General features: G+C 44.8%; 1 protein-coding gene across 1 annotated transcript; it reads right to left on the bottom strand.

Annotated features, from left to right (window-relative positions):
* Window positions 1-11,548: 11,548 nt before the first annotated feature.
* On the bottom strand, window positions 11,549-12,988 carry LOC125523933 (xyloglucan endotransglycosylase/hydrolase protein 8-like). Its single transcript, XM_048689005.1, has 2 exons — window positions 12,608-12,988; window positions 11,549-12,499 (listed from the first exon to the last, which is right to left on the bottom strand). Exons 1-2 carry the CDS (start codon window positions 12,875-12,877, stop codon window positions 11,918-11,920), a joined length of 852 nt encoding a protein of 283 aa, XP_048544962.1. The 5' UTR covers window positions 12,878-12,988; the 3' UTR covers window positions 11,549-11,917.
* Between the last annotated feature and the right edge of the window lie 457 nt (window positions 12,989-13,445).

The raw sequence follows: 13,445 nt of genomic DNA, 5'->3' as shown, positions 1-13,445 counted from the left end.
TTACTTGCTGCAGCTTCTAAGATATTAATTCCTTTGATTAGTAAAAAGTGATTGGTTACTTATGTATTTTTATTCTTTTTATAGATCGTCTGAAAAAGATATTGGGGAAAAGATCAACATCTACAAGAACAAGTGCAGTTCAGAGTATGGTTGTATCACCCCCAGCTGAAAGTCAAGATGAAGAACCGCCGAATATTGGCAGTGGCAATGAAGCTGCCAATGAAGTGATTGATCTGGAGGGTGATAATCAGGATGCAGGAGTAGATGAGCCTGTAGGGAAGAAACAAAAGAAGACCACATCAGAATGTTGGGACCATTTTGATAAGTTTTTCAAGATGGTGGAGGTAGATGGCAAGAAAGTTAAGGAAGAATGGGCTAAATGCAAGTACTGCACTTATGATGCAAGGAGAAATAGCAGGAATGGGACATCAGTCTTCTTGAGCCATATTAAGATGCATAGTGTGAAGTCAGGCCAACAGTTGCTCAAAGTAGAGAAGAAGGAACATGGTTATGTTGCTGTTGAGGCTTATAAGTATGATCAAGAGTCTTCCTTGAGAAAGCTCTACTTGGCAATAATCATGCATGAATATCCCTTCAATATTGTTGAGCATGAATACTTCCGTGACTTCATCAAATCCTTGCGCCCTTCATTTCCTCTGAAGAACCGTAACACAGTTAAAAATGAAATAGTGGCTATGTTTGAGACAGAAAAGGATAAGCTGTATGAGTATTTCAAAACAATTAACTAGCATTTTAGCACCACAATGGACATGTGGACATCAAATCAGAATAAAGGGTACATGTGTGTCACTGTGCATTGGATTGATGATGAATGGATTATTCAAAAAAGGATCATCAAATTTATGCATGTAGAAGGGCGCCATACTGGTCTTAACATGTCTGGAGAATTTATTGCTTGCATTTTGCACTGGTTTATTGAGAGAGAAAATGTTTTCTCTTACTTTGGACAATACATCTTCAAATGAAGTTTGTGTTAAACATGTCATTAGTAAACTGAAAGAGTATTCCCCTCTAGTATGTGATGGTTAATTCTTTCATGTGAGATGTGCAAATCATGTTCTTAATCTGGTTGCTAGAGATGGTCTTGATCAGATTTCAAATGCAGTTTGGGGTGTTAAGGCATTTGTTTTGGCAGTAAAATCATCGCCTCAGTTGGAGGAGGAATTCTATAAGTGTGCATCTTAGTGTGGGTTGTCCACAGGAAAAGGTCTACGGCTGGATGTCCAAACAAGGTGGAATTCTACATACCACATGTTGAGTGATGCCCTATATTATAAGATGGCCTTTGATAAGTTGTCATGAGATTGACAAAAAGAAGTTTGACAAGTATGCTCCAACAGCTGATGATTGGGACAAGGCGCTTACCCTTTGTAGATCCTTGAAGAAGTTTGATGATCTCACTACTCTGCTATCAGGTAATCAATATCCAACAGCAAACTTATTCTACAAAGGCTTCTATGAGATCAAGGCTTTAATTTCTGGTTGGCGTAAAAGTAGTGATACTACTATTAAAAAGATGGCAGGTTCTATGCAAACTAAATTTGATAAGTACTGGAGGAAGTCAAATCTTGCTCTTGCGGTTGCCTTCTTTCTTGACCCTAGATACAAGAGAAGTGGAATTGAACATTACATGAGAAAGGTTCATGGGGAACTACTGTATCGTGGTAAAGTAGAAGAGTTGATTATTGCTGTGAAGAAGATGTACCAAGCATATCAAAATGAATATGCACAGAGCACTGATGGACCTAGCTGTACTACCACTTCCCAAGAAGGCAATACTGATGTTATGGTAGAAGATGAAGATGATTATTTTCTGTCTCAGCAGGGCACTCATGGGTCTAATGAAGGTGACACTGACTTGGATAAGTACATGGCAGAAGTTACAGTAAGGCTTTCAAAGGTTGCTTTTGAGAACTTTGACATCTTATCATGGTGGAAAACACATCAAGATGTATATCCTGTGTTAGCAATGCTTGCTCGTGATGTTTTGGCCATACAAGTGTCCACTGTTGCCTCGGAAGCAGCTTTCAGTGCCGGTGGTCGTGTTATTGATCCATTCCGCAGTCGTCTTGACCCCTATGTGGTAGAAGCATTAATATGTACAAAAGACTGGGTTGCTGCATCTAGGAAAAATAACAATAAAAAGGGGATAGACTTGGTTCTATTGTGAACGATCTGGAGGTTGTGGAAACACTTGTTGCTAATATGAGTCTTGAGGAACAGCTTGACGAAAAGGTAAGGCTCTGCCCTCTCTACCACTCTTACTCATTTTGGAAGAGACTTGCCTTCATGATCATTAATGCCCTATACATGATCTAATGCCAATATTTTCCCTGGACTTTGTAGCAACAAGCAGAAGCTGACAGTGATGATGACAATTTCGATTATACCATGAGTACTTCAACTTTAGTGGAGAGGCTAGCTATGCAAGTATGTCTGATTACCTCTTGAACATTACTGCTATTTTATTTCTCTAAAGTAATAACAATATTTTCCTTAAATTGCATGATGCTGATACATAGGATAATCAAGGAACGGATATTGAATAAGAGGCTGATCAACTGCATCAGGAGCAAGAAGTTTAGGTACGCAGTTATACCAACAATTCTCTGATGTATATTAGTATATATTACCAGCCTGTATCCTCTTTGCACATATGGATTAGTTTTACTGATATATGCCTTTTATATGTGTGCTGCTACTTGCTAGTTACGAATCACATGTCGATCAGATTAGATTTACATTTATATATACATCTGTACTCATGAATCCTGATTGAATATGTATGCTGCTAGTTACCGACCAGATATCAATATAATTGAATTAGTCATCTATGTATAGTGCGTGCATCTTGAATTAGTCATCTATGTATAGTACGTGCATCGATGCATTCAATATCTGATGCTTGATGTTTCTCTTCTCACTATATATCTCTTATCATTCTCACACCATGTTCTATTGTTTTAACGTTCGTTCATTAGCATGTTCGTCAGTTTTCTTTTTCCAGGGTTTTTTCCGCGATTATTTTCGATCGCGATTTCTACCCAAATCTTTGTTCTAGTATATCTTTTCGCTCGTTTATCGAAATCAGGCGATTCAAGCGCCTAGATCTTCGTCTCGAAGCCCTCTTTCTGTTTAACCAACTTGAACAAGATTTTACTATTGTAAAATTTGACTTAAGTCCAGATTAGTAATGGGATCTTGTTTCTTTCGCAGTTTAAGTTTCGTTGCTTCGTTTGATTTGATTCTTTTTGCAAACAGGAGTTCTTAAATTAAACTTTCTGGTTAGATCTTTTATTTGAGTTTTACCCATGCTTCTAGTTGAGTGCTTATTGTATGCTTGTTTGTTTGCGATAGAGTACCCGGAGTACGAAGCGTGCTACTACGAGTCTCTAGGTTTCACGGATCATCAGCAAGGCAAGTAACACTTTGATCATACCTTTTTACTACCCAGTTTTATTGCATTAGATCAATCCACAAACAATTGCATGATTAGGATCTGATTAAATTGTGGGTTTGGGAAGTAGTTGAGGTAGTACCTATTCACCTGTTTATTTTCAAACCTTGGGAGTTACTTCTACGCTGCCTATATTGCTATGCTATGCTCGTAGACGTGGATTGGGTTTGAGAGTATTCATGACAAATGTGAGTTTGTTAATTAATGGTTCAACTTAAGGTGGCAACTTGAATACACATCTGGGTGGATTGCTTGTGCGCACCTGAAAAACCCAGTGTTGTCCTAGGATATCCCGGAGGACCCGTGTGATCATCCTTTGGCCCGCCACCCAGGCTCAAAGGGATCATAAGATTATTCATGCTAGAAACTTCCGTGTGCAGCCACAAGCTATTATGGGCTCTAACATAGTTGAGTAAGTTGCGTGAAGCTCTTGAAGAGGTAGACTAGCAGATGTAGTGGGTTGTAGGTGGTATAGTCTACCCAAAGTAGAGAGTTAATGCTTCAGAAAGACTGTGTCTCGAATCTCCGACCATGGATGTATTCGAGTCTTGTGGGGAAAAGTGCGCAAATTCTCTGCAGAGTGTATAAACTAATCATGGTTAGTCGTGTCCCCGGTTATGGACATCTTGAGTATCTGGTTCTTGAATTATCATGATTGATCTCATCACTCTTAATATAATTTGATTGGGTTTAATGATGACGTTTAATTGGGATTGAGTTGGAGGAACCTTCTCAATGTTTAACAACTACCATGATAGTTAAATAAATTTATTCCTTTGTTGTAGGGAAAAATTGGCTTTTCGCAAAAAACTTATTAACCATACAGCCTCCACCAGCCATATATGCATGTAGTAATAGCAATTATTCTGTTCATTATTCTCTTGTGTTACTTTGCCAGCATATTCCATGTGCTGACCCGTTTCGGGCTGCAACGTTCATGTTGCAGACTTTTCAGACGACGAGTGAGGAGCCATAGGTCGTTGTCTTTCACTCAGTGATGCCGTTGGAGTTGATCGACTCACTTTATCTTCCAAGCCTTCCGCTGTTATCATATTAGATGGCCTTAAGCCATATTTATTGTTTTAAATTCTCTTTTGAGACATTCGATGTAATAAGTGTGTGAGTGCTACTCTGTTATAAAACCTCGAGTACTGTGCGTGTCAGCATTACCGATCCAGGGATGACACTGATGCACAGAGATCGGACTGTTTGAGGTCTGGTCGCTACATAATAACATTTGGTTGATTTATGTTTGTTGCACAATCAATTGTGAGTTATTATGTGCCTTGGTGGATGTTGTTGCAGCTGTGTGTGGTCTCGGTAGAGGGATAAGAGGGAGTAGTAAAGAGATTGAGAGGGATTGAGATGCTTCTTCTGATTAAATAGGGGTTGGTTATGCTGGGTTCTTTGGCAGTTTACACATGGGTTGATTGCCTACTCAACTGATTAAAAACATGCATGCCTTATTCACTACCATGAAGGTAGTACGCCTTCTGTAAATAATAACAACCAACTATTTCCATTTGTTGCATGGTCAAGTGCGAGTTCTTGAGTGCCTTGGTGGATGTTATTCATGAAATGCATGAAAAAAAACATCAAATAGTTGGTCTAGAATTTATACAATTTGAATACGGTAAACAATGTCAGAAAAGTATAAATTTGGCATGGTGCTATGATATGACATCAGGTCTCTTTTTTTTAAATTTTAAATAGTTTCAAAAAAATTGATTATATATTGCTTTCTAACTAGAGCATCTCCAACGAATTATCGTATATTTCAAATGGAAAGTGTGAATATTGAAATCCACATCAAAGTTTATTCATCATTTGAACTTGAAATTTATACTATATCTTGATATTACACTATTATGCACTAGTTAATTGTCAGCATACATATTCTAGTGGTTCAATATCAATTGTGTCCAACATAAATATCACACCCAACATATTCTAGATTTTGAAAAGATCAGATTTGTTTTGAGTATGGGTAGGGGAAAGACAAGGAAGGTATCGATTTACTTGAGGTTTTGATAATATTTGATTTTATTTCAATATGGGTAGTAGAACGAAAGTTTTGTTTGGTCTAGTTAAGGTTTTGATTTGATTTGAATGAGTTAATGCAAGACGTGGTGGTGGGGGGAGTTTCACGTACGAATGTGCAATCCCCAACTCACCTTCGATAGTAAAGAAATACACATTTATTTTCCAAATAATGAATATATAAAATATCCAAATGTTTGCTAGGAAAATTTCAAATTAACCAGTTTTTACGTTATTGGTAATTATTTTTTATGAAATTTAAATATGACCACCGAAAATAAAACTTATTAGATTCGATATATCTATTTATTTTAGAAATGAAAAAACCCATCTATTTTAAACTTGTGCATAAAAAATATTGATATTCATTATTTAACGGAAATGTTAACGCCCACACGTGTGGGCGTTGACCATCTCGACCACACGCATCCATCACCGTCCAGTACTATATGCACGAATCTTGACACAATCTCGCTGATTTTCTGTGCCACGTAGGACAAGACGTGTGTGTGGTGTGTGACATAGTTCGTCCACACATCTGTTTTACCACACGGAGGGGCCGGTGTGTGGGCGTTTAGCAGTTCACCCACACACCAGTTTTCAGTCACGCACAAGGGCTGGTGTGTGGGCATTTGCCATCTCGCCCACACGCCCGTCTCCTCTCTCACACGTAAGCTGCTAGTTGCCATGTGTTTTTGCAGCGCACATGGTAACTGCCTCTAGTGTGCTTTATAAGCAGGTGGCAACTCTCTTTTTTTACCTGAGTTGCCATGTGTTTTTGCAGGGTACACGGGCAACTGCCTAGATTGCACGTAAGCAGATGGCAACTGTCTTTTACTGAGTTGCCATGTGTTTTTGCATGGTACATGGCAACTGCCCCAACGTGCACGTACATGGCAACTGCCCTAACGTGCACGTAAGCAGATGGCAACTCTTCCTTTTTACATGGCAACTGCCCTAGCATGCTTGTGAGCACATGGCAACTCTCTCAACTGCCTAGTGTTAGTATGTGGCAACTCCTAAAGTTATGAAATCATGGCAACTACATTAGATCAGACCATACATGGCAACTGCAGTTGAGCAACCATGGCAACTGCAGTTGTCCGACATGGCAACCGTAGTTCAGCGATATGGCAACTGCAGATAAACGAATATGGACGAGGGTCTGGACCATGGCAACTGCGGGCGCGCGGTGGGCATCACGCGTCGCGTGCAGGACCAGAAGGGTACGAGGCCTGACATACGGGCGTGTGGGCGTTATCAACTTCACCCACACGCACGCATGTGAGAGGGTTCAGGAGGGAAAAAAAGATATGTGTGGGCATTAGTTGTTTTGCCCACACGTAGGTGTGTGGGCTGGTTGCTGTCCATGCCACACGAGGCGTGTGGCACAACTACCCGATACACCACACGTGTGGCAGTTATCGAGACCCTTATTTAATGATACAGACTTACCAATGGCATGCGACAAAAAAAAAATACATGCTACTAGTGATCCAATTACTTCTAGTGACTAACTAGTGGCTTACACATATACACATATATGAAAGTGGAACACTACCAGTGGCGTGCGTCATTGGATGCACGTCAATGGTCGTGTGTGCGTACATGCGCACGCCAATGGTTATGCCAGACACGCCTCTGCATCTGGGCAACATGTCTGCTAGTTATGAGAGTAGATTGAGCACCTCTAGAGCTGCAAGAAAAGTTTGAGGCTGCTGAGCCTTTTGAGATCGAATCATTGTTTTGGTTGAATGAAGATTGACTCGAGAAATAATGGGCTGGATATGAGCGAACGTTATGTCACTTGATCAGAAAACAAGTTGATCTTAAGCCAACACTAACTCGCTTGATAATTTATTACCTTATATGACGTATACCTGATTTCTGTTCCTCCTATTGCAAGCGAACATGTAAGCATAATTAAGCACAGAGCAAATGTAGGCATTTGTATGGTAGATGGCCAGGACTGTGAATGTAAGGTGCTCGGGCACCATGGTGCCAGGTTTTTGGAATATAAAATAAAGCAAAATCCATTTTTAAAACTTTTGAAAATAATTTCGGGCGAACTCGTATGTGTCAACTATGGATCCATGAAATTTTGTTTTGAAAATAACAATATGTAAGCTGTACAATTTCTTTTTTTGGCCCAACTACAAAAAAGGCCGAGTTGAAATTACATATTTGTCTTTCTTTTGCGCCACATGTGAAAGCAAAATTTTATGAAATTTTGCAGATGCATAATGTGTGTGTGTGTGTGCGCGCGTGTGTGTTTACAAAAAAAAAATTCAGCTTTTTTGTGTTGTAGAAAATGCTTTTTTTTAACGGGCACCCACCATCTGCAATTTTCGAGATGGCCAGGCCCTATCTCGAATATCCTAAGGTTATGGTCTACCTTTGATGTCGAAATTTCTTTGTCTTATTTTGCTTGAAAATAACTCGAGATCATTATATGCTGAGTACAAACCATTTATACAGTTTACGCTTAACGGGGTCACTGAAATTTAACTTTTTTAGTGGAACTTAAATTTTAGTATGAGTCAACAGAATCTTTTTTTTTTTGCGGAAAACCAAATCTAGTTAACTCTGCACCGCCAAGGAACATGGGTAGGTAGCAGTAGCACCGCTTATTTTTTGTCAACGGCTGCAACTGGAAGCTCCGTCCATTCTCACCTGCCACACGCTCACGAGAATTCCTGCTTCTGTGGCTGTCGTCATCGGTGGCAAAGCTTGAAGAACAACTGCTTCCTGCTACAGAGAATCACATAGTTCAAATCTGAGCCGATCGACAGGAAAAGTAAAAAGAAAGGGACTGCACCCCTCCCCCATGTGCAGGTGCTGGAATAAATGTACAGTAGATCCAAGAAATGGCAGAACGGCAGAGGCAACATGTGTGATGTTCTTCGATTAGAGTATTTACGGTTCGGTCCATTTTTGGGCCCGGCAATCACATGTCGAACTCGGCGCACTCGGGGACGATCGGGGTCTCCGGCGCAAAGCAAAAGCGCGACTGGCCCACACCGTTAGATGAAAAGTCAAGTTTTTCTTCCCCGACTCGCCTCCCCCCTCCCCCCTCCCCCCGGCGTCCTCGGCCGCCACTAGATGTATCCCGGCGCCGCCCGCTGCCCTTCACCGCTAGATAGCCAATCCCCGTCAGAAAAAGAGCAGAGATTCGCCGAGGTAGCCCCTCCACCAGCAGCTGGGCGTTTTTGTCGCCGTTTCCGGCTGCGGAGGGACAGTTTAGCGGCGGGTACACGCCCACCGGGCGCAAGGTATTCGGCGATTTGCCTGCCTTGGCGATGGACTCGCACGACAAGGAAGCACTCGCAGCGCTGCTGGAGGAGGAAGCCGAGGCCGACGTCCAGGAAGATGAGCATCTCATGGTGCTCGCCGCCCTCACCGAGCTGCTGGTGAGTAATGAAAAGCCGCGGCGAGGTGGCTCGGCGCCGGGGCGGATGAAAGCAAAGAACCGGCATCGTCTCGAAGGCTACTGCATGCTCTACTCCGACTACTTCGCCGATGCTCCACTTCACGGCGACAAAACATTTCGGCGCCGTTATCGGATGAGCCGAAAGCTCTTCCTTAGGATTGTGAATTCCATCCGAGAGTTCGACGGCTACTTCAAGTGCAAGATGGATTGCATCGGCAAACTTGGATTCACCTCGATCCAGAAGTGCACGACGGCGATGAGGATGCTTGCATACAGAGCTCCCGGTGATTCACTCGACGACTATGGGCGCATGGCCGAGTCCACCACCATTGAGTGTTTCTACAAGTTCTGTCGGACAGTGGTGGTAGTGTTTGGACCGCAATACTTGAGAACACCCAATGCGGAAGACACTGCTCGGATCATAGCATAGAATGCAGCAAGAGGATTTCCTAGGATGCTTGGAAGCATCGACTGCATGCATTGAAAATGGAAGAACTGTCCATTTGCTTGGCAGGGGATGTACAAAGGCGCCAAAGGCGGTTGCAGTGTGTTACTTGAGACGGTGGCCACACAGGACCTCTGGATTTGGCACTCCTTCTTTGGTATGCCAGGAACTCACAATGACATCAACGTGCTACAGTGCTCCCCTATCTTTGCCAATCTTGTTGAAGGTCATTCTCCTACGGTGAACTTCGAGGTCAATGGGTGGCACTACAACAAGGATACTACCTAGCTGATGGCATCTATCCGAGATGGTCTACATTCGTGAAGACTATCTCAAACGCTGCGATAGGAGGCAAGAAGTCTCACTTTGCCAATATGCAGGAAGCTTGCCGGAAGGATGTCGAGCGGGCATTTGGTGTGCTCCAATCTCGATTTACTGTTGTCTGGTATCCTGCTTAGACCTGGTCGAAAGATCAAATGTGAGAGATCATGACTTGTTGTGTCATCTTGCACAACATGATCGTCGAGAGCGAGCAAGAAGAGCCAGTGTTTGACACTGAACCATACTACAGGCAGGGTCCTCTAGCCGAAGTTGATCACAAGCTGCCGGCAACCTGGACTGCCTACCTCAGTATGCGTCGGGAGATCCGAGACCAACAGGTGCATCATCAACTGCAGCAGGATCTGGTGGAGCACCTATGAAGGCTCAAGGGCGACGCCGGGCGCGACGTGCGATGAAATATGAGTTTTATTTGTTGAACTATATAATTTGTATTGAACTATTTGTTATTGCACTATTTTGTTGAACTATTTGATTTTCTGTGATGAACTATGTGATAAAAAATATTTATGTTGGTAATTGAACGCCGAACCACGACGAACTACAGTGAATACGGGCCTATTCTCACCTATATAGGCCCTTTATTCGCCGAAAATGGGTCAATATCGGCGTCTGGGGGCGACGGCTGAATGCCCAACCGCCCCCAGCACCGATTGTATCGCCGGCTTCTCTCCAGGGGTGATTTTTATGCCTCTTTGGGGGTGGGGGGGGGGGGGGGGGGGGGGGGATCATCTCACTAGTAGTACTCCCGAAACTGCTACCCAGACGACAGTGCTGCCCGATCATGCACGACGTGCTAATCCAGCCGCTGGTGCCCTTCTCAATCATGTGCATGTCCGGCTGGATTTAAGTATCGTGCATGAATCGTGTGCATTGTGTCGTGTATATAGCAGTGTTGTAGTACTCTCTCCGTCTAGGTGTATAAGTCATCTTAAAAAAACGAAATAATCTCAGAACATGTAGGCGCTGTGCATTAACTCCTATTTTTTGTTTCTTCACATAAATAAAAGAATTAACCAATGAAAAATGTGGGGCGTATATGCTTTCAATGACTTGAGACTATCAAACACGACATGCAGTGGTCGGTCATTGCATGCAATGCTATCAATTAACAAACAAACATTGAGTTATCTCGTTTTTCTCTCTGCCTTGGTCGCCGTGCACAACTTAAGATAACTTATACATCTGGACGAGGGAGTATTTGACATGCTAAATAATACAATCTTTGACCAATAATAAGCACACCCTCCACTAAACACACTTATATTACAGGACAGAGGAAGAAGTAATCAAGGTGATATCAAGCATACTATTCTACTTCCCGATAGACCCTAAACATCCATGGGAGCATATCCAGCAATCATCAAGCCACAAGTTGCCACCAGTGCAATGATAGCCATAAAACCTCACCCAAAAATAAACATGATAATTAACAACCTAAGATTTTTTTCCCCCTGGATCCCATTAGTACAGTGGTGAATATAGCCCCGCCAACCAAGTGGTCTCAGCGATTTTAAGGGCGGACGTACGCTCTTTACACTCACATGAATTTCCCCATTTTAGGTGCGGCAGATCATGTGGCACCACCAACCAAAGGAACGAACATGGTGAGTAGGTGGTAGCAGTAGCACCGACTGGAGTGTACACGACAGCAACCGGAGTAGCTCCTCCTGCTAAGTGCTAACCGGTGACTTCCAGGAAGGGAAATCCGACCAAACCGTGCATCCAGCCAATTTTCCCTTTTTTTTTGTTTGGAAACGGCATGCAGCCAAAACTTTGAACAAAAAAGGAGCGCCTGTACTGTACGTCAGGCAGCTGAAAAGAAGTTTTGCATCGGTCACATTTATTCACTGTTGTTCCGCTGGTTAAAAACAGGACACACGGAGAGAAATCTACTGCTTGGTGCTACGGCGAACTCCAAAGCAATTCAAGTCTATACAGTTGCCGAGACAGACGCCATGTGCAGTTGCCGGAACAGCAAATTCCTTGAACAATTCTCACTGTGGGACTCACTGTGTGTTCCGATATTTACTCGAAGAATTCACCCTTATTATCGTTTAATCTAATCCCTCTAGGCAAGAATAAACAGAGGGTTAACGAAATCAAGAACACTAGATGTGACCCAAGACCAAGAAACAAGAAATGAATGGATAACGAACAATCCGCAGAAGGGGGGCGGCGTTCTTCAGCCGCGTGAGCACTCGGCGGGGAAGCCCTGCGGGAATCGCCAGCCGTCGTCGCAGTAGTTGTAGCGCATGTAGTCGCGCTTGGCCCAGGCGACGGTGCCGCGCTCGGCGTCGTCGAGCTGCCGGTTCATCCAGCGGTCGGTGCCGGCGGGGCAGGAGAGCGGGCTGCCTTCCCCGCCGTTGGGCACGCAGGCGTCGGCGGTATAGCCGCGGTAGGAGACGACGAAGGGCGCGCCCGACCAGTCGACGGGGACCTTGCCCTTCTGCGTGGCCCAGTAGCTGCCGTCCCAGAGCGTGGCGTGCACGGACATGGGCTTGGCGCCCGGGTAGGGCAGGTCGGCGTAGCGCCTGAAGCTGCGGATGAAGAGGTCGTCCACCTTGAAGAGGACGTTCTTGTCGTTCCAGATGATGGTGTAGGTGTGGAAGTCGGCCGCCGGGTCGAACCAGAGGTCGAACTGGTGCTCCTTCTTGCCGTCGCCGTTGGCCCACACGTTGGTGTTGAGCACCACCGGCTGCCCCGTGGCGTTGCCCATGAACTCCATGTCGATCTCGTCGTGCCCGGGGCCGTCGCCCGACGACAGCTGCGCCAAGCAACCAATCAAGTAGCAACAGTCAGTCCCTGAATCGAATCTGCTCAACTATGTATGCATTCTGTGCTCGGATCTGAATCGAGTAGTATATATACGTACGTAGAAGGAGGTGACGGTGCCGGCGGAGTTGCCGGGGACGAGCTTCATCTGGATGCTGAACTGGCCGTAGAGGTACTTTTGCCGGGAGCCGAAGGCGCCGCCGCCGGACTGCTGGGGGAGGACGAGCGACGCCACCTGCTGCCCCTGCGCGTTGTAGTCGGCGCGCACGTTGCCGTCCGTGGTGAACTCCTCGTACAGCCACGACTCCGCCGACGCCAGGAGCGCCAGGAGCACGGCGACCGATAAGGACACGGCCCGCGGCATCGCCATTTTTACTCTGCTCTGCTCTGCTTCTTGGAATGGAGGAGGTGGGAAGGCTAGCTGGATAAGTGGGAAGTGGAGTGGACTGTGGAACGAGTATAACTCCAGTGCGGTAGGTTAGGTGGCTCGTGTCGTGTTTATATATGCTGCGCTGCGCAGCTAAGCGCCTGTCACGGGCGGTAACCACGCGTCATGGCGCTCGGCTCTGACCGCTGTCGCTGTCCTTTTCCCGGGCCGTAGTCTCCGGGTTTCCGCGGCGGCCGAACAGGGACACGGCAGGAGTCGGTGCTCCGCTGTCTGCTCCGCTGGCCGCTGCGTCTGTTTTGGTGCGGCGGCCAAAGCACACACAGGAGGTGTCGGCAGGGTGGGCGTTTTTACGCGGCGTCGGTGACCGGCCGGCGCGAACCTTCCGATGTAGCAGATGCAACCTGTTTAGTTGCCTACGTCGCATCGAGAGGCACTTACCTTCTGTTGTTTGGTTGTCCGTATTTGTGCTTAGGGTATGAGCAGATGCAAACTTCAGCTGTTTGGTTGCAAACATCGTTTGTGTTCTGTTCACGCCCATTCAAATGTGGTG

Source organism: Triticum urartu, chromosome 7, assembly GCF_003073215.2.
Source record: "Triticum urartu cultivar G1812 chromosome 7, Tu2.1, whole genome shotgun sequence".
In the NCBI taxonomy this organism is placed as follows: Eukaryota; Viridiplantae; Streptophyta; class Magnoliopsida; order Poales; family Poaceae; genus Triticum; species Triticum urartu.
This window is presented reverse-complemented; position numbering and strand designations above follow the sequence as displayed.